The sequence below is a fragment of the Podarcis bocagei genome (genome assembly GCF_964188305.1).
Source record: "Podarcis bocagei genome assembly, chromosome: Z".
NCBI classification, from domain to species: Eukaryota; Metazoa; Chordata; class Lepidosauria; order Squamata; family Lacertidae; genus Podarcis; species Podarcis bocagei.
In genome coordinates this window covers 35607485-35633295 of record NC_138140.1, presented here as the reverse complement: position 1 = coordinate 35633295, position 25811 = coordinate 35607485, and the positions used below count along the sequence as shown (strand labels likewise).

The window sequence follows — 25811 nt, the reverse complement described above, 5'->3', positions numbered from 1 at the left end:
GCCTCATAGCTGCTCTAGAAGAGACTGGTACTTGAAAGTGCCTTGGAACCATAGCTGTCAACCTTCCCTTTTTTTGCAGGAAATTCCCTTATCCCAGTGCCATTTCCCGCTGCTATCCCAGATTGTTAGATATCCCGTGGACTGTCCCCAGGACAGGTGAGGCTGCTGATCCCTTATTTTCAAGGCTGCTGATCCCTTATTTTCAAATCTGAAAGTTGACAGCTATGCTTCGAACTTCAGCCCTTGCAAAAGGACAATGTGGTACATTGCTGACGTCTCAAACAAAAGCTGCTGCGCGTTTTGTGTGTGTTTCCTTGACAAAAGGATCAGGGCACTTTCAGAAGCTTGCTCTTCTGAGAAGGGTGTGCACAGCCTGCCAATGGAAGCAAGTTCACAAGGGGGATGCTGCGTGACTCACCATACTGCTGTTCCAGCCTGTGAGGTAGAGATGGTAGCTGAGCATGCCTGCCCTGCCAGACTCATCCATCTCTTGTTCCAGAGAGGCCAGCAGATCCCTGAACCAGGCAAAGGCCCCTGTCTCTCGACAGATCCAGTAGAAGTAAATCTTAAGAACACAGGAACACAGAGGAAGAGAAGAGCTATTGAAACTGGAGACAACTTTTAAGACAATGGTTTGCAAGGAGTAGGTTGGTTAGCTGACTGTGGACGGCACTAGCAGCTTTGCAATGTTTGCTGCTGCTTTTTTTACTTTTCTATTGTGAAGTAGAAGGATTATGGGGGATGACGCAAGAGAGAGGCTATGGGTATGCTACAAATTTATACTGGTTGTGTAATAGCTTAGTTGTCGCGCCTTCCTTCACACCTGGGAACTGCAGACTTGGTGCTACGAATTACAGTGGTGCCCCGCAAGACGAATACCTCACAAGACGGAAAACTCGCTAGACGAAAGAGTTTTCCGTTTTGGAGGTGCTTCGCAAAACGAATCTCCTATGGGCTTGCTTCGCAAGACGACAATGTCTTGCGAGTTCCTGCTGGGGTTTTTTCCTCCCCCCCCCCTTTTCTAAGCCGCTAAGCCGCTTTTCAGCTGATCCGATCAGCAGATAAGCCGCTAATAGTGCTAATAGCGCTAAGTCGCTTATCAGCTGATCCGATCAGCAGATTAGCTGCTAATAGCCTCTAAAAGCCTCTAATAGCGCTAATCGCGCTAATCCGCGAATCCGTCAATGGGCTTGCTTCGCAAGACGAAAAAACCGCTAGACGAAGAGAATCACAGAACGGATTCTTTTCGTCTTGCGAGGCACCACTGTATACACATTTTGGCTTCCCAGAGCTCCATAATGAGAACAAATGTCTCTCTTTAACCTTTATAACTGTTAACTGAGAAACACAAAGATTTAGCAACAGCAAGGGCATTTCAGAATTAGACCCAGTTCCATTTTACATATACACCCAGTGCTTTCCCCACCCCTTCCTGGTGGTACCCAAGGATACGCAGTATTGGCAACTTTTTTTCACCAAAGGTTAAAAACATGGCACATACTGTAACAACTTTGTGGTGAGTACCAGCAACTTTTTTCTTTTCTTTTTAAAAAAGCAGGGCATACTGCCCACCCCACCTTTGTGTTTGTCTTTTGATTGCAAAATGGTTTTTTTAAATGTTGTTTTTCATTTTAAAGGCACAGGAAAGACAAAGTTTGAAAGCAAAACTAAAAGGTGAAGAGGAAGTTTCATTCAGGAAATTTTTGCAGGGGAGGGTCAAAGATTCAGCCTAGTTAACCAGGTGATTAAGGGAAAATAAAAAGTAAAACAGAAGGTTATTCGCCTTCTGAGTGGCTGAAGGTTGGGAGAGACAAACTGCATATACAGTGGTACCTCAGGTTAAGTACTTAATTCGTTCCGGAGGTCTGTTCTTCACCTGAAACTGTTCTTAACCTGAAGCACCACTTTAGCTAATGGGGCCTCCTGCTGCTGCCGCGCCACCGAAGCACAGTTTCTGTTCTCATCCTGAAGCAAAGTTTTTAACCCGAGGTACTATTTCTGGGTTAGCGGAGTCTGTAACCTGAAGCGTATGTAACCTGAAGCGTCTGTAACCCAAGGTACCACTGTATAAGCAAGCTAGGAAACTGAGTAAAACAGTTATTGTGGGGTCAGAAGGTCGTGGAGCAAGACTTTTAAAGCTGAAGAGCAGCAGGAAGACAAAACCAGGAAAGGATTATGAAGGGATGAACTGAGGGGTACAAGGTGGTAACTACTGGCTTGGTTGGGAAAAGCCCAGAATAAGCATAGCCGGGCACACTTACTTCTGGTTATTTTCATTTGTTCTTATAAAATTAGAATGCATTTTCCCCTAAAACCATTTTCTCTAAACTGTCCAACTCAGTGGTAGGGCGTGTCTTCATGGTGCCCAGTGGGGGGGGGGCATGGAGGGCAACGTGAGGAGGACACAGCCGGGTAGGCATGCGCCCTTCCAATCAGTCCGATGGGACCGATTTGATGGGTGCATGCCTGTTGCATCCTCCTCACACCACCCTGCCAACGCCACCAGAAAAATGCACCCAGCAGGCCTACTCACACGACGCCCCCAGTCCAACTTATTGCTTTAAGAAAAATGCTGGGGGGGACACACACCTGTCTGCAGCTTGTTGTTTAGCAATATTTAAATGTTCCACCCAGGTTGGGCCAGTTAAAGTCCATGAGTTTTTTAGTGGAGGCAGCCAAAGAAAACTGTTATGTATTGAAGTTCTCACCCTGGGCCATCGGGGGTATTGTGTATATAGTTTTCACTCAGGTCCACATCAGTTAATTTAGGCGGGAAACCCTGGGCTGTTGTTGTTACAATGTGACAGCCGGCTGCCTATAAAAGCAGGCCGGCTGAGCTGTGCTCAGTTCAGTTCAGTTCCAGCTTACTATAAAGAACTACTTGGAGAAATCTCTGTGTCGTCTGCTTTGTCAACCCACTACTTAATAAAAACAGACATCCATTTAGTGACAGCGGTCGAGTTAAGGAGGAGAGCTTGGTTTGACTGGGTAGTTTTCCCCACTTCCTTCCCATAGTGCAGGCAACAACCTGTGCCATCACAGAGACCTTTTAAGAAGATACAACAGAGCCATGGTTACCTATTGTGTTATTAAAGGTAAAGGGACTCCTGACCGTTAGGTCCAGTCGCGAACGACTCTGGGGTTGCGGCGCTCGTCTTGCTTTACTGGTCGAGGGGGCCGGAGTACAGCTTCCAGGTCATGTGGCCAGCATGACTAAGCCACTTCTGGCGAACCAGAGCAGTGCACGGAAATGCCTTTTACCTTCCCGCCTGAGTGGTACCTATTTATCTACTTGCACTCTGACGTGCTTTTGAACTGCTAGGTTGGCAGGAGCGGGGACCAAGCAATGGGAGCTCACCCCATCACAGCCAACCTTCTGATTGGCAAGCCCTAGGCTCTGTCGTTTAGACCACAGCACCACCTGCGTCCCGTTATACTCATTAAAAAGGTAAAGGTGCCCCTGACCTACCGACTCTAGGGTTGTGCGCTCATCTCACTCAAGAGGCCGGGAGCCGGCGCTGTCCGAAGACACTTCCGGGTCACGTGGCCAGCGTGACGAAGCTGCATCTGGCAAGCCAGCACCAGCGCCGCACACGGAAACGCCGTTTACCTTCCCACTAGAAAGCGGTCCCTATTTATCTACTTGCACTTAGGGGTGCTTTCGAACTGCTAGGTGGGCAGGAGCTGGGACTAAACGACGGGAGCTCACCCCGCCACGGGGATTCGAACCGGTGACCTTTCGATCAGCAAGTCCTAGGCTCTGTGGTTTAACCCACAGCACCACTCATTGCTTCTGTCCTATTTTGTTATGTTCAAAAAAATGCCAACTAATATGCCTCAGTACAACTTAGCCATTAGGTTTTATGACAGTTGAACGTGCTTGTACAAATGCTAATTATCTACCTTACGCCATCATCTTCCTCATGGTGCCAGATAAGACAGCTACAGTCATACCTCGGGTTGCGAACGTGATCCGTGGGGCCACAGGGTTGGGGGTTCGAGCCCCACATTGGGCAAATGATTCCTGCAATGGAGGGGGTTGGACTAGATGACCCTCGTGGTCCCTTCCAACTCCACAATTGTATGATTCTAACTCCTGCACCCAGCAAATGTTAAAATCTAAGCCAGGTTGAAATATAAGCCCGGTTGGCTCCATCAATAGAGACAAAGGGGAGATAACCCATTAAGAAAGCCATCAACCAAGCCAGCAAATGGGTGGAGCCCCACCATGGTCTTTGGGAAGATCGGAAAAGGAAAAGTAGTTGCAGTTTGCAAGTGGCAGAAAACTGGAGAAAGGGGGCTCAGAGTACAATATGCTAGAAGCTCCTCCATCATAGGCTCAGGTTATTTATCTGTGTAAGTGAACCATATATCCTAAAGGCACCACTGCCTGTGCCTCATTTCCAAAGGAAACACGAACCCTGGGTAACTGCCTGGACCCCTGGAATCTCGGACCACTCAGAGAATGGTGTGGCATGTAACAGTCTGAAAGCTTTTAGGTGCACTAATAAATCCAAATAATAATAATAATAATAATAATTTATTATTTATACCCCGCCCATCTGGCTGGGCCTCCCCAGCCACTCTGGGCGGCTTCCATAAAAACCAGAAATACAGTAAAATGTCACACGTTAAAAACTTCCCTGAACAGGGCTGCCTTAAGATGTCTCCTGAATGTCAGGTAGTTGTTTATCGCTTTGACATCTGCTGGAAGGGCGTTCCACAGGGCGGGCGCCACTACCGAGAAGGCCCTCTGCCTGGTTCCCTGTAGCTTTGCTTCTCGCAGTGAGGGAACCGCCAGAAGGCCCTCGGCGCTGGACCTCAGCGTCCGGGCAGACTGATGGGGGTGGAGACGCTCCTTCAGGTATACTGGACCGAGGCCGTTTAGGGCTTTAAAGGTCAGCACCAACACTTTGAATTGTGCTCGGAAACGTACTGGGAGCCAATGCAGGTCTTTCAAGACCGGTGTTATATGGTCTCGGCGGCCGCTCCCAGTCACCAGTCTAGCTGCCGCATTCTGGATTAGTTGTAGTTTCCGCGTCACCTTCAAAGGTAGCCCCACGTAGAGCGCATTGCAGTAGTCCAAGCGGGAGATAACCAGAGCATGCACCACTCTGGCGAGGCAGTCCGCAGGCAGATAGGGTCTCAGCCTACGTACCAGATGGAGTTGGTAAACAGCTGCCCTGGACACAGATTTGACCTGTGCCTCCATGGACAGCTGTGAGTCCAAAATGACTCCCAGGCTGCGCACCTGGTCCTTCAGGGGCACAGTTACCCCATTCAGGACCAGGGAATCCTCCACACCTGCCCGCCTCCTGTCCCCCAAAAACAGTACTGGTTGGCACTTTTGAGAACAAGCTCCATTTCTTTTTCATTTCACTATTATTTTCTTTTCTTTTTTGCATCTTTCTGGTTTCTTGATGTGTCTTTCTGGCTTGTACATTTTTGAAGCAATCCAAAAGCTGCAGAATTGCTTGGAAAAGAGGTGGGTGGTGATGCAATTACATTTCCAGTCATTTTCAATATTCTGAGCGGGGGCAAGGTGGGGATATAACCTGTCCCTAGTTTGAGACTGCAAGATACTACATGTCAGAGGGAGTCTTCACTCCCTGCAACTCAAAGACTAGCATTCTCTAGCAAACCCAATTTATTTCATATTGGTCTCAGTGCAATGGGGCGATCCACCATACCGTTTTTGTTTGGAGACCCTGGTCACCGTTCTGGAACTTGTACCAGATGGATTTCAGCACAGAGGCAAATGGTGTCACTCCAATCCCAGCTCCCACCAACATGGCCACCTCGTACTGGAACACATCTTCGCTGGCAGTGCCAAAGGGACCATCTACTTCAATCCTGGAAAGTTGAGAAAATCTATGTGCTGCATAGAACTTTGTGCTCAGAAAAATTTAGTTCCACAAACTGAATCAATAATCAATTTATTACTGAAAGTATGCAGCCTTTCAGGGGAAGCCGTCTCAAGAAAGCCTGCAAAAAATAGTTTACCTTTAGCAGGAATGTTATTCCGGTGCATTCCACATTTAAGGCTTCCAGGCCAGACCCCAAATGATCTTCCTTTTACCCATAGACCTCACCTATGACCAGTTCTGCTGTGCCTATCCACCAACGTTTTTCCTTTCTTTTAAAAAAAAATTATTAAAGATTTTCTTGTTTTACAGAAGTAAGTGTAATGCCTCTCATATTTTTTCCATGTAACATTTTTACAAATCAGTTTCATTTGTTGAGACATTGGGGGGAAGGAAGGGGGAGGGGGGAGATGGGTGGGGGTGGGATCAGGTGGCGATGTTTCTATTTTGTTTAATGTATGTAGGGTTTGGTGTCAGTGTTGCTCGTGCTGTTCGCTTGTGTTCCTTTGGTGGCGAGAGAGGTTGGGGTTGGCCTAGGGTGTAATTGTTTGTTTGTGATTGGCTGTGGTGATCTTTGTTTTCGTGTGTGAGTGGGGTGGGTGGGTGTTTTGGATCAGGTTAGCCGTATTGATTTGTATGCTGTTGGTGGATTATTGTCATTGTCTTGTTGGGCTGTGTATGTGATAAAGGGGAGCCATACCGGGAGAAATGCGTCTTCTTCTGTTTGTCCCTGTGTCAGTTTCAGTTTATTGGTTAATTTTTCTAGTAGGGCTGTTTCCCATACTATTTGGTACCATTGGTCTATGCTTACTCCGGACAGGTCTCTCCAGTGTCTGGTTATGGTGTTTCTGGCTGCTGAAAGTAGGTGGGTTATGAGTTCATTGTGGTGTAAATGGGCATTGTTGTATTGCCACCAATGTTTTTCCCAGTCCTTTTGCCTTCTCCTCGCCCTGTCTCCAAATCCATCCTTCAATGGCCCAATGCTAACTTTGTTCTAATGATGGAAATATTTTGGGATTTGTACAGCAGTTTCTTTCCTGTTTGGCTGGACTGCCTTGATATTTCTCCTCCCCAAAGCCCTTCGCATCTGCAGGCCACACAGTAACTGAGCAGCTCATGTACCTGAGCCTGAGCATAAGAGGGAGTTGCTGCTGCTTCACCCCCCAATGGCCTCATCGAAGGCAAATGGTTGCTGGTTTACGCAGCTACTCACCTGGGCATCACCGGGTTCGGCTGCTTAAAGTTGTCAATCAGAGCCTCTGTCCAATCGCCTGCTGCCCTGATGTGGACAGAGAATAACTTTTCCTCTGGAGCAGATGTGAGGGTGAATGGATGCCACTCCAAATAGTAGATAGACGGGCAGTTGAGGAAAACATACTGCCCTACTTCCATGCTGAATCCTTTCTTGTACAACTGCAGCTCAAGGACATTTGAAGGGTGCATAATGGCCTGCAAACAAAAGTCATGCTGACATCAAAAGGGTGAGGAAAACTCCCTCTACCATCCGAAAGGAAATATTAATTGGACTTGACTTCAAAGCAGCTGGCCTTCTTCTGGGGCCAGAAATCTCAATGCCCAAGGTCTTTTCCTGGCACTTAAGGTAAAGGTAAAGGTACCCCTGCCCGTACAGGCCAATCTTGACAGACTCTAGGGTTGCCCATCTCACTTAAGAGGCCGGGAGCCAGCGCTGTCCGAAGACACTTCCGGGTCACGTGGCCAGCGTGACGAAGCTGCTCTGGCGAGCCAGCACCAGCGCAGCACACGGAAACACCGTTTACCTTCCCGCTATAAAGCGGTCCCTATTTATCTACTTGCACTTAGGGGTGCTTTCGAACTGCTAGGTGGGCAGGAGCTGGGACCGAAAGACAGGAGCTCACCCCGCCGCGGGGATTCGAACCGCCGACCATACGATCGGCAACTTAAAAGCACTTAAAAGGCAATAGACAAGCCACCCAACTACAGAAATACCTCAGGTTTAAGAACTTAATTCATTCTGGAGGTCCATTCTTAACCTGAAACTGTTCTTAACCCATAGCTGTCAACGTTTTCCTTTTTTTAAGGGAAATTCCCTTATTCTGAATAGGATTCCTTGCAAGAAAAGGGAAAAGTTGACAGCTACGTCTTAACCTGAAGTACCACTTTAGCTAATGGGGCCTCCTGCTGCTGCTGCGCCGCTGGAGTACGATTTCTGTTCTCATCCTGAAGCAAAGTTCCTAACCCGAGGTACTATTTCTGGGTTAGCAGTGTCTCTAACCTGAAGCGTATGTAACCTGAAGCATCTGTAACCCGAGGTACCACTGTACAGAAGTTCGCCATTGTGAGCCCACATGCTAAACCCTGTCCCTGGAGCCTACCCCCATGGCCATCCTGTAGCAAAGGTGGGTGGCACCCTGGTCCCGGGAAGCCCTGCGCAGTGTCGCAAACCCCGCCCACTCTTGGAGGACGTGAGCGGCAACTGTCATTTTGGCACCTGCTGAACATTTTCAGCAAGACTTTTACATGGAGGCTTTTATCCTGGCTTGCATCTCTATTGGATTTTAATTGGTTTGACATACGGTTTCTTGTTGTTGGTTGCTCTTTTTAGATTTCTTTTTAATATTCATATGACTTGTTTAAAATTGGTTTTTATATATGCAAAAAAATTTAGCTGCTTTTAAAACATTCCGCTGCCATTTGTCTTTTGTTGTTGTACTGTAAACTGTATTGGGTGCCTCCTGGGAAGTCATAAATAAATAACCCGCGGCTAAAGGATCTCGCAGCAAGCAACAGCCACAGGCTTCCACATTCCCACATTATCATTTATTTATTATTTAATGTATTAAATTTGTATACCAACCATCATTCGAGGATCAGGGGCAGTTTACAGTATAAAAACACATAACATAATACACTGGAACCTCAGTTTTTGAACGTGATCCATTCCGGAAGACCACTCGACTTCCAAAATGTCTGAAAACTGAAAGCGTAAGCCTCAATACAACAGGGAAACTCAAAACGGAAGCTGCATGGCATGTTCGGCTTCCAAAAATCGTTTGAAAACCAAAGCAGTTACTTCCAGGTTTTTGGCGTTCGAAAGCCGAAATATTTGTCAATGGAGACATTAAACAACTGAGGTTCTACTGTAATAAATAAAACAATAACCCAACCACCACACACACAGTTTAAAAGGCCATAGTTTCTTTAATTAGCCAAAGGCCTAGGGGAAGAGGAATGTTTTTGTCTGGTACCAAAAGAGGTGTAATGAAGGAGCCAGGCAAGCCTCCCTGCGAAGAGCATTCAACAGATGGGGAATATTTGGTTGGGAGCTGCCCAGAGTGGCTGGGGAAACCCAACCAGATGGGCAGGGTATAAATAATAAATTATTATTATTATTATTATTGATGATGTGTTAGGGAAATTTCAGGGTTCAAGCCTGATACACAGGGCTGCCTGGACCAACCAACTGAATCTGGACACAAATTGTCAGCAAAACAGGCCATCTTTATTGAAAAAGCATTGCAATGCATTCCAACCAGCTCTCACCAAGCAGGCGGGGCACCCCGGAAAAAAAACAAAAAATCACCTCTATTCCTACTAAGCAGATGTCATATGACACCAGGGTTGCAGAACAGGATCATAAGGTTTCTGCCCTCTCCCCTATTCATTTATTCCTCACCAGACTTTCTTAGTAAATAAAAAGTCCTCGAGATAACAGCTGAAGCCTACAGTATTCTTTGTCAAGGATTCCTGTTATCTATTCACAAACTGGCTATAGAGGAAGCCAGGAATGTTTTGTCGCCTGAGGCAAAATACGTACGCCTGCAAGGGCTTCCTAGAACCCTAATCTCTTACCAAGAGGTTTTTCTGCGGGACGAGGGAGACCAGCAGCTACGCTGTGCAGCTACACTGTACCACCCTGCCGCCACTGAAGCCTTCCTTACCTTGGCTGCTAGTGGGGTGGGTGAGTATACTTCTTCCACTACCACCACCGAAGGCAGCTGCTTCATGGGAGGGTTGGCTGCGCACATGTGCACACACTTAGAATTACATTTCTCATTCTTGATCTCTTCAAAAGTTTGTTCTTTTTCCTCAGAGGGCAGAAAGAAGTGGCCCAGCCAGGCAGGACTTCGGAACAGAGGCCAAGGACCCCACCCAGCAGAATGAGCAGGAAGCCCCCCTCCCACCTATTCCCCCACCCAAACAGAGCGGGCCAGTACAGTCATACCTCGGCTTACAGACACTTCTGGTTGCGTTTTTTTTGGGTTACGGACCAGCCGAAACCTGGAAGTACCAGAACAGGCTACTTCTGGGTTTCGGGTTCATGCAGGCACAGAAGTGCTACATCGCGCTATGCGCATGCGCAGAAGCAGCAAATCACAACCCGTGAATGCACAAACGCGCTGCTGCGGGTTGCGAACACTGTGGGTTGTGAACGTGCATCCCACACGGATCACATTCACAACCCGAGCGTCCACTGTAGAGGCGGAAGGAGCCCCTCATAAGACCACTTAAGTCCAGTGTCTTCTTGATGCCATGCTATAGACAGCATTCATCCCAATCTGATTAGGCCAGGAGCACTTCCAGACTCTGGCTGTTTCCAGGTGGAGTTCCAATCACACTCTAGCAAACTCATATTGCATCATTATAATCAGGGGTGGCACAACAAGCCCACTTCCCCCAAAAGACCAGACATTCCGTGATAAGGAAAGGGATAGGGAAATGTGCTGGAAACTTGGGGACAAGACTTGCTATGCCACAACGTCATAGAATTTCCCCGCAAACAAATCAGAATGTGTGCTTGTTAAATAGATAACGTTGTCTGGTACCCCAACGAATAAATCAGGATGTAAACAGGTTGCAGAGTGGCAGGATGACACTGTGTCAAGCAAAGATTTCTCCATACTTACCAGTGCATTTTCCCACGATTTATCATGAAGAGTCTGATGGGGGGGGCAGGTTTGCTGTACAGTGGTGCCCCGCAAGACGGAAAACCCGCTAGATGAAAGGGTTTTCCGTTTTGGAGGCGCTTCGCAAAACGAATTTCCCTATGGGCTTCCTTCGCAAGACGAAAGCCCATAGGGAAATCTCCGGGACAGCGGGGAAGCGCAGCGCATCTTCCCCACTGTCCTCGGACCTCCTCCGAAGGCTGGCGGTGGGAGGAGCGCTCTCCGCCCCACCGCCAGCCTTCGGAAGGCTGCTCCGAAGGCTGGCGGTGGGGCGGAAAGACCTTCTCCCCGCGCCAGCCTTCGGAAGGCTCCTCCGAAGGCTGGTGGTGGGGCGGAAAGACCTTCTCCCCGCGCCAGCCTTCGGAAGGCTCCTCCGAAGGCTGGCGGTGGGGCGGAAAGACCTTCTCCCCGCGCCAGCCTTCGGAAGGCTCCTCTGAAGGCTGGCGGTGGGGCAGAAAGACCTTCTCCCCGCGCCAGCCTTCGGATGGCTGTCCTGAAGACTTGCGGTGGGAGGAGGGTTTTCCTTCCCACCGCCAACATTCAGAATGCTGTTCTGAATGTTGGCGGTGGGGAGGAAAAACCCTCCTCCCACCGCAAGCCCCGGGAACAGAGGAGAAGTGCTGCGCCCCTTCCCCTCTGTTCCCGTACCTGTCCTGAAGGCTTGCGGTGGGGAGAAAAGCCCTTCTCCGCACCGCCAGCTTGGCAAGCGGTTTCCATAGGAACGCATTAATTGATTTTCAATGCATTCCTATGGGAAACCGTGCTTCGCAAGACGAAAAACTCGCAAGAAGAAAAAACTTGCGGAACGAATTAATTTCGTCTTGCGAGGCACCACTGTATAACAGTTCCAAATCAGATTTAGTTGCAGAAAGCCTCTGCTCTTCCCAGAGGGAAGGGGTTGTGAGCAGGAATCGCTTCCTGCAGTCACGGGGGGGGGGGGCGTGGCTAGACCCCCCGCGTCACTGGAGCCCTGGGCCCGTGTCATGCCCCTCAGCCAGCCAATCCGGCTCGCTGGGGGGCATGGTTTAGCTGGATTTAAACAGCCGCAGGCCCATGAGCTCTCCCTTGCTTTTACGGCTTCCACGGATTACCAACCCGCCCACCCGCCCTCTAGGTTTTGCTTCAGTTCCTTCCCTTGCTATGGGCTTCGGCTGGTCGCCTTGGTTGTCCAAGGGGCCTGGTAGGAATTTTTTCCACTTGGCAGATTGGAACTAGCCGCTTGGTTTATTGCCTACCTCATAGCAAATCGTCACAACTTGGTGGTTAGGCATTGGAAAATGCGTTGTGTGTTGGAGAGGAGGTTGTGACCATCACCCACCCCTCCTCTTGAAGGGTATTCCATTAAAGGAATCCGGTGGTTGTGGTTCCTGTCCGACACCCAGGTGGTGGCTAGGGCCATGGCACGACCCTCCGGTGACTCTAGGGCAGCAGTTCTCAACATGTGGGTCCCCAGATTTTGTTGGACTACAACTCCCATCATCCCTGAGCTCTGGCCTTGATAGCTAGGGGTGATGGGAGTTGTAGTTCAACAACATCTGGGGACCCACAGGTTGAGAAAGGCTGCTCTAGGGGAAAGCTTCCAGTTGATTCGCATCAACAAGCTCCCCCTATAGGTTGTTAACCCTTGCATGACTCCCTGCAGAGTGGGCAGGAGTCAAGTATAGTCTGTTCGGATCCAATGCCTAAGCCAATACCACTCACATTCTGTAACCAATAAAGTTGTGGCCTTTTTTAGCCCATTAACCCAAATACTTGTGTCCATGTATCTTATTTCATCACCAAGTGGGGAGCGGGGCCTTGACTCACAAGCTGAACCGGTATACGATTGAATCCCACCTGAAAACACCAGCAGTCTGAAAGTGCCCTCAATTTACCACTGACCCGAAGAACTTGCCTTGATTTCCTTGAGCTCTAGCTGAGGGCAGATCCACACCACATATTTAAAACACATTTGATGAACGTTTAAAACAGATGACTTCCCCCAGAGAATCCTGGGAACTGTTGTTGTTTACCTCTCACAGAGCTACAATTCCTGACAACCTTAACAAACAACAGTTCCCATGATTCTTTGGGGGAAGCTGTCTGCTTTCAGGGTGCTTTCAGTTGTATGGTGTGCTTCCATCTTGAGGCATACTTAATGTATCCAACTCAAAGCCAAGAAGAAGAAGAAAGCAGAGATGCTTACCTTTACAACAACCACCTTCTGGCAGGAACGCCAAATCCTCAAGGCTCTCTCAAAGGCATAGAGAATTATCGGGGCCAACACCCACTTCCAGGACTTTAAAGAAACAACATCCACGTTAGAATGGACAGTTTAATTGTGGGGCCAGCATTTTCCCACTTGTGAAACCTTCCACCTTCATCACTTCAGTGCTTCCCTCATGTTGTACCATATTTTTCGCCCCATAGGGCGCACCTAGGGTTTTTTTTGGGGGGGGGATAAAGAAAAAAAATTATTTCCCCCCCAGGCGTGGGGCTGGGGTGGGGGAAGCCCGAGCTTCCCCCGACCCAGCCCCCAGAACAGGCTGCTATCCGCAGGGATGCAGGCAGCTCTCCGCAAGCCGTGGGAGCCCAGCGCAAAGTTGCGGCGGGCTCCCACGGCTTGTGCAGAGCTGCGCGAAGCCCAAAGCCTGGGGTGCGCTGCAGGCAGCTCTCCGCAAGCCTAGGGAGCCCGGCGGGAACTCCCGCGGAGCTCCCAAGGCTTGCGGATAACTTCCAGAAGCCTGGAGAGCGAGAGGGGTCAGTGTGCACCGACCCCTCTCGCTCTCCAGGCTTCAGCGAAAGCCTGCATTCGCCCCATTGGACGCACACAGATTTCCCCTTCATTTTTGGAGGGGGAAAAGTGCATCCTATAGGGCGAAAAATACGGTATGTCATTCTTACCTCAGCAGGAAGACCCTGAAACTCAGGCACTTTGCAATGAGTGCTGTTGCCTTGAGCCCACTCTGTATACTGCCCAGCACAGAGCTTAGGATTGCTCTCCTCCAAGCTTTTGTCTGTCTGCCCACGAACAAGACCTCTGGAAAAAAGAACAGAACCATCAAAACTGCAAATGTGAAAGAAAGGAACAAAAGCCCAGTACAGTGGTACCTCGGGTTAAGTACTTAATTCGTTTCAGAGGTCTGTTCTTCACCTGAAACTGTTCTTAACCTGAAGCACCACTTTAGCCAATGGGGCCTCCTGCTGCCGCCGTGCCACCGGAGCACAATTGTGTTCTTATCCTGAAGCAAAGTTCTTAACCTGAAGCACTATTTCTGGGTTAGAAGAGTTTGTAACCTGAAGCGTATGTAACCCAAGGTACCACTGTAGTGGAAAAGGAGGTTTGCTCATACAGGCCATGTGAGCTAAGCAAACCTTTCCAATAGACTCTTTCAGCTCATATTGTGTTTGGTTTTCAGTTGTAAGGTGTGGGTTGCAAAAAGGTTGCTCTTTGCTTTAAATCAGCAGTGGGGAAGTGTGCACATAGAAACACGTATTAGTGAAAATAACATTCAAATGCACCATATGTGGATAAATTGTTTCTCAAAAAAGGTGTATATTAGGCAAAACAACACAACAAGATGTGCATGTTAGGAGAAATTTGCACTAAAAAACCAATGAATTTTCAGGAAGACTACTTAAAACACACACAGAGAAACACACAAATACTGCTTTTGATTTGTGAAGAGCCTAACATTCCTCTTAGGGAAAAGAGGAACATGAAATGGTTAGATTCGCCCACTACTAGCTATCCTAGCTAGCCTATCCCACAATTGCAGAAGTGCCTTACGCAATGCCATGGATGACGAGGCCCAGAAAGTAGATAACAAAGAGATGATGGGTGTACCAGAAGACCTCAAAGTAGTTTCTGCGGATGAACTCCATAGAAGAAGTGACCATAAGGATGAAGGACAAGGTGATGATCACACCTGTTATACCAGGAATGGTGGTGAATGCCACATACAAGGGTGTCTGCAGATGAAAGCCAGATTATGACATGTAAAGTTGTGCTTGATAAAAGCTCTGGTTTACAGACAAGGTTTAACTATGACATTTATATACCACCTTTTCTCCCAGGAGCTCAAGGTGGTGTACATGGTCCATGACACTGAAAGATAGCTGTATACATGAAGGAGCGTCTCCATTCCCATTGTTCAGCATAGAGACTGAGGTCCAGCTCTGAGGCCTTCTGGTGGGTTCCCTCATTGCAAGAAGTGAAGTTACAGGGAACCAGACAGAGGGCCTTCTCAGTAGCGGTGCCTACCTTGTGGAATACTCTCCCATCAGATGTCCAACAGACATACAAATATTTGACTTTTAGAAGACATTTTAATGTATCATTTTTTTTAATACTCTGTTGGAAGCCGCTTAATCATAATAATAATAAGTTAGGTAAGGTTGAGAGATGGTGATTGGTCCAAGCAAGGCTGAGTGGGGTGTCTTCTTCATAAGGGCTATAGACTCTTAGGTTGCGTTCACACATCCTAGTAACCCAGAACATACAAGCGCACCACTGAAATTCTCCTTAAAAATAACACCAACGAACTAATAACACCCAGATGAAAACTAATCACCAGTAGGCTCTAAATAGAACAAAATGCATAACACTGACAAGTTATTGCTTACAGTCAAAAGGAAAGGAAGCTTTCAGCAAGGCTGAAGCACCAGCAACTTTCCCTTTCAGAACTTCAATGATGTTTATTGAGCAAAGCTTGTGAGGCACCAACCGTAGTGTTTGAATGGATGGGGTTTAGCCACAACCCATCGTCCTCATGTAAGTGAGAGAGGGTGGAAGCCAGGTCTCCGTCTGTTGCTTGCTTGGCACGGTTGTACCACTCAAAGTTGAGCAGGTGAGCAATGATGTGAACCGCTGGAAGAGAGGGCAAGAAAAACCTGAACTGCGTCCTTGTAGACAGCCAAATTATACAATATGCTGACACCAGCAAAGGGGCTATTTCTATACTGATGTTCTCTTTCTATACTACCAGTAATTGGAGTTAAATGCACGTAGCTATCTGCCCTTGCTGACTCAGTGTGTATGTTTCCATGCATGCACATTCCCATGTAGGGATGGGGGAGAAAGTGATTCAGTTCGCATTTTTATACGAACCTACCTAATATGAACCTCCTGAACCAGTGAGCAAACTGCAATCATGGATCTCAAGGACTGCCTCTCCACATAAAAACCATCCCAGACTCGGTGATCATCCTCTGAGGCCCTTCTTCATGTGCCTCCTCCACAAGGGTGGCAACACAAGGACAGGGCCTTCTCTGCAGTGGCTCCCCATCCGTGGAATGCTCTCCCAGGGAGGCTTTCCTGGCACCTTCATTATACATCTTCAGATGCAAGGTGAAAATATTCCTCTTCAGAAGGGCCTTTGGCTGATTAATATCCTACAGCCCTTTAAATGTATCTGTAGGGAGGGGGAAGTTATTATTTTGCCCCTTTGATTTAATTTATAACTTGTGTTTTATCTTGCATTTTATTCTGTGAACCACCCTGAGAATCTTTTGATGAAGGACAGTACTGTAGATTCTGGCGTATTAGGTGACTGGGCGTATAAGACGACTCCCCAAATTGGCAGCTGCAGCAGTGGGCGGTGGGCTCCGCTCTGCGCCGTGAGGAAGCTGCTCAGTGAAGCCGGATTAGCATCGCTGGGCAGTTTCGCCAGGCAGCTTCCTCCCGGCGCGGAGCCCGCTGCCCACTGCCCAGCAAACCCATACCTGGTGTATAAGACGACCCCCCAACTTTTTAGAGGATTTTCCGGGGTTAAAAAGTCGTCTTATATGCCGGAATCTACAGTATCTAATTTGAAGAAGAAGAAGAATGCAACTATACTTTGAAATGTATACTTCTCTGCATTGTGTGATGCAGGTCTCCAACCCAAACGTGTACATAACAATACACGTATTGGCGAGAACAATGTACTAAAGTTATGTCATGCTAATGAAAATTCCTTGCAGAAATGTCAGTATTAGGCACTGGTTTTCCACTTCCTCCTTTCCAGTCTCAGGACTCAGCTATGTTAGTAAAGATGGTGATTTGAATGTGCTATAAACATGCATCACCAGATGGCGCCATAGAGCAGGAAATTTTAAAACATGGTTTTCCATAGAGATTTCTTTCTTTTGTTATAACGATCTAATTCCTGACTTATTTATAGCTTTCCCCCACCCCACCCCCCGTGTCTAGATCCACACTCAGTCTTGTCCCTGCAGAACTCAACAGGAAGGAGGATGTGGCCAAACTTAGAATTAGACATTGCCCTTGGCTCCAGCTACTGTTGACCACCCTGACTTCTGCCCCCACCATTCTGCACCCATTTTTTAAATATTAAAAAAAATAGTTAAATGCTTTTGAAATTGTTCTTTTGAAGACACTTTTTTCGTATTAAAAATGTTCTTAGCAAAATGTTATGAGTATTAACCTACCCAATCCATTACAAACATAAACTGTGAGTTCACAGAACCCTTAGTTGGGAATCAATTTGAAGCACAATATAAATGCTCTAATTTGGCAGTGTATTTCCTCCTACCCCAGTTCATTTTAGTTCCACTGGTGACATCAGTGTTTATCACTGGACATTTGTGGGGTGCCTTACAGAACTTATTGTACTCATGAAAACGAACGTTGGGCCCTTTCGATTTCTCTAGAACAGAAGTCATTTTACCTGTGTGGAGGGCAATCATGTAGGCCACCAGCTTGTGGAAGGTCAAGTTGTGATCTAGTTGTTTCCTCATGGTGCGTCTGCAACACTGAATGGAAACAAAAAAACAGGCCAGCTAGCAGACTGGGGTGTAAAATTTAATGTGGGTATAACACAGGGTGGGCACCCCAGCATTGGCCCCAACTTCACCCAAAGGATCACCCAAGCAATGCTCATCTGCCCCACACCTGACATGATATGTGACTACAAAGCAATTTCAAAGCAGGAATCAGGAGCTTAACAGGAGATTGCTCCTTTGCAAACAGGACTCCCTGTGATATGCAGCTGATCAGCAGAAGGGAATGGAAGAAATTATTCGGATTATTGTTACTATTGTAACATGATGATGATGATGATGATGATGACGACGACATGGGGCTGATCAGCAAAGGGGGCTGGAGGAAATGGTTTGGATTGTTGTTGTTTCATGTATTTATATTCTGCCTCTCTCCCAAGATTTAAAGGGCTTCTTCCATTCTAATGACACAGTATGAGAAATACACAGAGTTTTGTATCCAATGTACCACTGTGTTAGCGTCACTTAGCTGTGCACTTGTTTCGCCAGTGAAATGTTTTGCACCAGCAGAACGTTTTCCCCCAAGAGAACACATAAGTAGATTGTGGGGCTGAGCTATCTGTTGCACAATGGTTTTCTGCAAGCCACAACTATTGTGTTGGGTTCCTCTTTATGCACAGCCTTAAAACTCACCTGTCCTTTAACACAACAGATATTGAGGTAATAAGCAGCCCAGCGGTCCCAAACACCATGATTTCCTCGGATGATGAAAACTGGACGAAGGAAACCAAGCTGGAAAGACAGCCTCCTTGACCACATTCACACCATACATTAACACCACTGTGATGCCTCTTTAAACAGTTATGACCTCCCCCCCCCAAATAATCCTGGGAGCTGTTGGTTGTAAATGTAAGGTGTGAATGTAGCCTCCATATTTTTTTATATTGTAAACCGCCTTGTGATCCTCAGATGAAGGGCAGTATAGAAATTGAATAAATAAATTATAAGCAACAAATTGGAGGTGCAGTTGAGATCCATTTCTTGCTCACCCAACAGCTGCCCCTCAGAAAGGAGAGAAGGTTCCGGCAAACAGGCAGCAGGATCAGCATGCTGTTGAAGTTGAGGCATTTGGCCGAAGCACGTGCCCAAGGCAGGGCAGACTACAAATAAAAAGAGGAGAAGCTGCAGAAGGGTGTTGGGTTTTTTGCTACAAACTAGTAACTGTTTTATACTCTGGTCTGGCTCTACCATTAGGTAAAGAGAGGCAGCTGCCACTAGTGTCGGGATAGAGGTGGGCCCCAAAAATTTGGTTCGGTTTGCATTTTAATGTGAAACTCCCCAGTTTCTACTTCCTGAAACAATATGCAAACCTTAACACAGGCATCTTTCCACTCTCTCACTTTTCCGAATTTTGCACTACAGTTCTCCAATAAAATAATCGGTAATAAAAATGTGTGCCTATTAGGGGAAAGTGTGCCTTAAACTGCATGTTAGTGAAAATATGCATAGAAAAATGCATCACATTTGGGAAATTTGTTTACGAAGAAAGGTTTATATCCAGAGAAATTTGCACGATGCTAATTAAAGAGAACTTTAAAAAAATAATTGAAATTTACAAACTAATGCAAAATTTTGAAGAGCTAAGGTCTGCCATACGTCAATCAAAATTTTGTGTTCCTGGTTGTTGTTGTTGTTTTTAAAAAAGCTCAACAATATGGCAATCCTAGAAGAGCTGAGCTTAAGATTTGGAAAATGAGAAACTGAAATTGATAGGTGGAATATGCTGGGCGGGGCATGGGGGAAAGTAGAAAATTGTTCAAGGGCATATAACATATGACCTGCTCTATGCAAATCACACTGCATGCCTTCAATTGTCTTTTCCTCCCATCTACCTTTGCTACTTTTCCTCCTCTACCTGCCTACTCCTCACACCATGCTCTCAGCCTGTGCACAAGAGCTAACTACAGTGGTAGCTCTGGTTAAGAACTTAATTCGTTCTGGAGGTCCGTTCTTAACCTGAAACTGTTCTTAACCTGAGGTACCACTTTAGCTAGTGAGGCCTCCCACTACCGCCACGCCGCCACCCCCCAATTTCTGTTCTCATCCTGAAGCAAAGTTCTTAACCCAAGGTACTATTTCTGGGTTAGCGGAGTCTGTAACCTGAAGCGTCTGTAACCCCAGGTATCATTGTAGTTGGTAATGCTTGCCATCATTTGTAATTTAGGTAGTTTATTATCCCCAACGACCAATTGCAAGGCTTATTTTGCATCGGTAGAAGCTGGTCCAATTAGGGCAAATGCGGTGCTATCCAACCCCCAACCAGCCCCCACATGCCTGACTTCCAACTTCCAAGGAATTGTACTACCAACAACTCAGGTGTTGACACCCCCCCCAACCTCCTCAGCCTGAAGGATGGGGGGGGGGAGTGTCAAAACTAGGATTAGTTGACTCTGACTCCCATTGGCTCAGGTTCCACCTACTTTTTATTCTCCTTACCTTCTGCCCAACAGCCCAATGATTCATATGCTATATTAATTAACAATATGCAGGGTATTAATCCTGTCAATGAATTAGGATTTTCAAACAAACAACCCTTTGCCAAGATTCTTCATCTCCTAAGAGCAGAGGCAATCAGAAATTGAGGAGATGGTGCTCACCCCAAGGATCTGGCGGGTGTAGAAGTACTTTTCACCTCTGTCAAAGGTCAAGAAATAAACCACAAAGAGGGAAATGTTCACTCCCAGCCAAGCAGCCTAGAACACAGAAGGAGAAAAAACATAATTGAGTTGGCTTACTAAACCTGATACACTTTAGAATATTGGGGGGTTGGGGGAATGGGCAAAGGTTTTAGCCCCATGACTGTCACCAATAATTCCAGTACAACTTCATCCTTTATTTCAAAATAAAAATAGATCACATCATGCGGATGTATGGCAAGAATACCAGTTAAATTATTTGAAAGATTATTATAGCAAGGGACAACTTCTTAAACAGTAGCAGAGATGCAAGTGCGTTTAGAAAATAATAGTATCGTATCATAAAACCTTTTATTGGCATCACATACAACATCCAAAACAAATCACTACAGAATTACCACTTCCCCAGTGGCACAAACATTTGCTAAAAGAAAGGAGGCAGAGCAGTCTATCGTCACATCTCTTGGTCTCCAGGGAGATCAGACATCTGCAGTGTATTTCGACGACAAAAAACCAAATAGAGATATTTGGCCACTAACTTGGTGAGCTCCTGGTCATTTCCCAGTAATAGAAAATGTATGACCTCTGACTCTGGTTTCCATTTGGGGATACAGAGTTGATCTAGAAATTGCTGGCGGAGATCAGCATATAGTTTACAATTGAGAACCATATGTGTAAAGGGTTTCCACCAGGTGGTCTTCACATGGGCAAGTTCTTTCTCCTTCCACCCTGCCTGAGAACCTTCCCCAAAGGAGGTTTGATGGTTTTGAATTAAACCTGGCCAGGGAAAATGCCCTTCTTTCTTGAGGGTTAAGCAGAAATGTAAGGTAATTATGGCTAATTTCATGTGCCCAAGAAAGTTGAAAATAAAGAGGGGAACATGTTTTCTCTGCTGCTACTGTTCTTGGCGTTCAATATCCCACAACCTAGTTTTTATTATAGCCTTGGCAGATAACAACAACAACAACAACAACAACAACAACAACAACAACAACAACAACAACAACAACAACAACAACTTATTATTTATACCCGACCCATCTGGCTGGGTTTCCCCAGCCACTCTGGGCGGCTTCCAGCTGAATATTAAAAACAGTACAGCTTCAAACATTAAAAACTTCCCTAAAGAGGGCTGCCTTCAGATGACTTTTAAAAGTAAAATAGTTGTTTATTGCTTTGACATCTGGTGGGAGGGCGTTCCACAGGGAGGGCGCCACTACCGAGAAGGCCCTCTGCCTGGTTCCCTGTAACCTTACTTCTCGCAATGAGGGAACCGCCAGAAGGCCCTCGGTGCTGGACCTCAGCGTCCGGGCTGAACGATGGGGATGGAGACGGGGATGGTAGGGACATCGATTGCAAAAGTTCCACTGACAGCCTGAGTTGCTGTACCTTCTTGTTAAACTGTTGTAGCCCTGGGGAAAGAAAGGGGTCTAGCAAAACTTCGCTGAGAAGAGGGTCTTTATCTGATGTAAGGCAGATGTTTAACCAGCATAGAAGAAATCTCGCCCAGGCAACAGTCTCTACCTTGTGTTGACCTCCCTCTAGACACAAGGCTGCATAGGGTACACAGGGTGGGACTGTGAAAATCTTGAAAAGGAAAGCTGGCTGTACTCGTTCAACCAACTGGGTAAACCCTGGCAGCCAGGCTGGAATACCATAGAGCAATTCAGCTATAATTTTGACGTTGAAGACCTTAAGGGCAGAAGGGATATGCGAATTACCTCTTGTTATGAAGAAACGCATTATGGCCTGCATAGACAACTTACTAGCATTCACTGCCATTGCACAGTGTGTGGACCAGAGAGGCCTATGATGGAATGTAATTCCCAGACAGTTGAATTCGAATACCTGCTGAATGGGTTTACCACCAAATACCCAGCTATAGCTCTTGCGTGAATTCCCAAAGACCATTATTTTGCTTTTGTCAAAGTTCATGCACAATTTCATTCTGGACAGATAGTCAATACAGGAATTTAACGGTCGCTTTTAGCCAATTCTTATCCGTGGAAGCAAAATCATATCATCTGCATGTAGGAGGATGGGAATGCTTAATGCATTGAGTTTTGGGCTGTGGGCATCTACATGTTTTAGTGAAGAAGCGAGGTCGTTAAGAAAAAGGTTAAAAAGGGAGGGAGCGAGTACACAGCCCTGCTTAACTCCTCGGTTTATGATGACAGGATCTGTCATTTCATTCCCTTGTGTTGTTCTTATATGGCAGGTGATCTTTGTATAAAGTTATTTGATCAAGTAGAGTAATCTGGGTTCTAGGCCCGTTGTCTCCAGTTTGGTCCATAACAGCCCCCTGTCAACAGTGTCAAAAGCAGCCTTAATATCTAGGAAGGCCACATAGAGATGTTCTTTGTGGAGCCACATGTACTTAGCGGCTTATTGGCCAATAGTTGGACGGCAGCTTTTTATCACCCTTTTTAAAGATTGGAATAATTATAGATTGCTGCCATGAGTTAGGCATAATACAATATCTATCTATCATAGTGAAAAGTTCCGCTAGTATCAGAGCCCACCACTCTGGCTTGGCTTTGATCAATTCGGATGGAATGGCATCAGGGCCAGCAGCCTTTCCTAGTTTCATCTGGTCGACTAAACTTATAACTTTGGTAATGGAGACAGGAGGCCACTCATCCGCAAGAGTAAAAGTGGCATGATCCTGACTATCAGGAGGAGGAGCCAAGATGCCGTCGTTAGAGGAAGCACTGATTTGAGCTCTGCGTTAGTTGTGAGGTTTTTATTAGTTTTTACTAGTTTTATCAGCTTTTTATTAATTTTTACTAGCTTTAGTTTATTGCTTGGTAGTTTAAAATAACTAAGATACCGAGCGATAAACTAAAACTGAAAGTTTTAGAGAAAGTCCTGGAAAGTCCCGGAGAAAGCCTTAATTAGCTACAGCTCGACTCAATGTACCAACTACTTATCAGCAGGAGAGGAGTTCAAACGCCCTAATCTTGGAAGGATGCTGAGGTTCCTGATTTACAGCTGAAAATAGTAGCAGCTGCATTTCTGTGAAAATGTCTAAGAAAAAGAAGCGATTGGCTTCATCTCCACAAGTGAGCCTGCAGCAGAATTGCAAGCAGAAAATAATCAAATCAATGTCATGCTTGTTAGGATATCAGTTAAGATCATTTCTCATAAATATATAAATCACATGGCACAATGAATACACACTATTTGAATAGGAATGCCCATTGATTTTGTGGGGGCTTAGCCCCCTCAGATATTTTAGGGGGGGGCAAATCCCCCACAGCCCCTAGGAGTTGGCTCCTATGTGCCTTGCATACAGAAGGTTCTGGGTTCAGTTCCTGAAATATCCAGGAAAAGTTCAGCCTCCGGTGCATAACTCTGGGGCAGAGGCCCATCCAGCAGAATGCTCAGGAGGGAGCTCAAATATAGCAGGGTCAGCTTTAAAGCAAATGAAGCAATTGCCATCTATAAAGAGAGAGTCCCATAAAAACCACTTATGTTCAGAGTCTAAAATTAGCTAACCGCCCCACTGCTGAGACTGATCTCCTTTTTATTGCTCATCCGTCACTGTTTGTGCTCATGACGCTATGTGTCTCTTATCAATTTCTGATCAGTCAAATACAGACTTAATATGTAAACTACTTACAACTTCTCTATGTTTGACCATATCACATATTTGAACTGCCTTTCCGGCTCAAACTACTTAGGAACGGATCCAAATTCCATTAAGAACAACGGCTGAAAACAGCCGCAGGCACCAGCAAGCTTTGGGGCTACTGCTCAGGCCATTAGCTGCGTTCCCACAGCCAGCAAATGTCACTCAGTGTGCACAGAAGCAGCAGCCTTGGCAGGGAGGAAGAGCAAATTTGTTCTTCTGAGTCAACTTTGCAACTGGCTCCTGAACATTCCTGCACCATAAAGTATGAGGAAGTTAGGATGTTATGAAGGTTTTGAACAGGTTTATACTTTCTCTCTTTGTTTTGGTAAATATTGATTTTATTTTATCATTGTAGGTAAAGGACTCATTGCTTGTGACAACACTTGTATTTTGGAACTCCACGCCAACTGATGTGGGAGATGGCCTTCTCGGTGGCTGCTCCCAGGTTATGGAACTCCCTTCCCAAAGAGGATGGACTGGCTCCTTCCTTGTTGTCCTTCCGCTGGCAAGTGTAGACTCCTTTATTCCAGCAGACTATGAGGAACCAATTGCTTTTAAGAAAAGAGTTTTAATAATGTGTTGCACTGTTTGTGTTTGTTTGCCATAACTATCTGCATTTTAACAGGCCTGTAATTTACACTGTTGCATTCAATTTTCAACAGTAAACATTGTACTGTTTGCGCTTTAAGCAACATGTGCTTTATCTGTATTTGTGTTAATTGTGTGTGAACTGCCTCAAGTTCCGGGTTCTGGGGGAAAGACAAGATTTAAGAAGGATATTGACAAGCTGGAATGAGTGCAGAGGAGGGTGACCAAGATGATCAAGGATCTGGAAACCAAGCCTAATGAGGAGCGGCTGAAGGAGCTGGGTAGGGTTAACCTGGAAAACAGGAGACTGAGAGGAGATACGACAGCCATCTTCAAGTATCAAACAGGCTGTCCCATGGAAGAGGGAACAAGCTTTTTTTCTCCTGCTCTGGAGGGTAGGATCCAAACCAGGGGTAGGCAACCTAAGGCCTGTGGGCCGGATGTGGCCCAATTGCCTTCTCAATCCGGCCCATGGATGGTTTGGGAATCATCGTGTTTTTAAATGAGTAGAATGTGTGCTTTTGTTTAAAATGCATCTCTGGGTTATTTGTGGGGCCTAGGAATTTGTTCATTTTCCCCCTTCAAAACATAGTCCGGCCTACCACATGGTCTGAGGAATCGTGGACCGGCCCACAGCTGAAAAAGGCTGCTGACCCCTGATCCAAACCAATGGCTTCAGGTTGCAAGAACATCAAGAAAACTTTCTGACAGTAAGAGCTGTTTAACAGTGGATCTGAATCCCAGGAGAGGTTGCAGGCTCTCCTTCCTTGGAGGTTTTTAAGCAGAGGTTGACTGGGCCATCTGTCATGTACAGTGGTGCCTCGCAAGACGAAAAGAATCCGTTCTGTGATTCTCTTCGTCTAGTGGTTTTTTCGTCTTGCGAAGCAAGCCCATTGACGGATTAGCACTATTAGCGCTATTAGCGGCTTTTAGCGTCTTATCGGCTTATTGGATCAGCTGATAAGCGGCTTAGTGGCTTAGAAAAAGGGGGGGAGGAAAAAAACCCCGCAGGAACTCGCAAGACATTTTCGTCTTGCGAAGCAAGCCCATAGGAGATTCGTTTTGCGAAGCACCTCCAAAACGGAAAACTCTTTCGTCTAGCGAGTTTTCCGTCTTGCGAGGCATTCGTCTTGCGGGGCACCACTGTATGAGCTAGTTCAGATTACTGCATTGCTGGGAATTGAATTAGATGAGCCTGGAGGTCCTTCCCAACTCTACAATTCTATGGTTCTATGAAATAAAATAAATAATATTGGCACTGGGCGGGCACCATCACTGCCTTCCATCACTCACCCCTGCTGGCACATGATTTAGTTGCCTCTGTCCTTCAATTTGCTTTAGATGTTTTTGAATGTTTTTGACAGGTTTTTAAGATGTTCTAAATGTGTTTTTATTAACTTTA

The 25811-nt window shown here is 46.3% G+C and overlaps 1 protein-coding gene across 11 annotated transcripts in view; it reads right to left on the bottom strand.

The window, feature by feature from the left end:
* The window catches only part of NOX1 (NADPH oxidase 1), a 41841-nt gene that overhangs the window by 2879 nt on the left and 13151 nt on the right, over window positions 1-25811 (bottom strand). For 6 of the 11 annotated variants that reach the window (XM_081179452.1, XM_081179450.1, XM_081179449.1 and 3 more), the window contains 10 exons: window positions 20149-20244; window positions 18541-18651; window positions 17440-17524; window positions 15496-15638; window positions 14559-14740; window positions 13673-13808; window positions 12975-13067; window positions 7078-7313; window positions 5691-5853; window positions 419-565 (listed from right to left, as the gene is read on the bottom strand). In XM_081179452.1, coding sequence (XP_081035578.1) covers window positions 419-565; window positions 5691-5853; window positions 7078-7313; window positions 12975-13067; window positions 13673-13808; window positions 14559-14740; window positions 15496-15638; window positions 17440-17524; window positions 18541-18651; window positions 20149-20244 — 1392 coding nt within the window. Of the gene's footprint in view, window positions 1-418; window positions 566-3903; window positions 4025-5690; window positions 5854-7077; window positions 7314-12974; window positions 13068-13672; window positions 13809-14558; window positions 14741-15495; window positions 15639-17439; window positions 17525-18540; window positions 18652-20148; window positions 20245-23809; window positions 23851-24701; window positions 24833-25702; window positions 25722-25811 lie in introns of those variants that run through there. The other 5 variants (XM_081179448.1, XM_081179447.1, XM_081179455.1 and 2 more) reach the window with 5 other exon arrangements.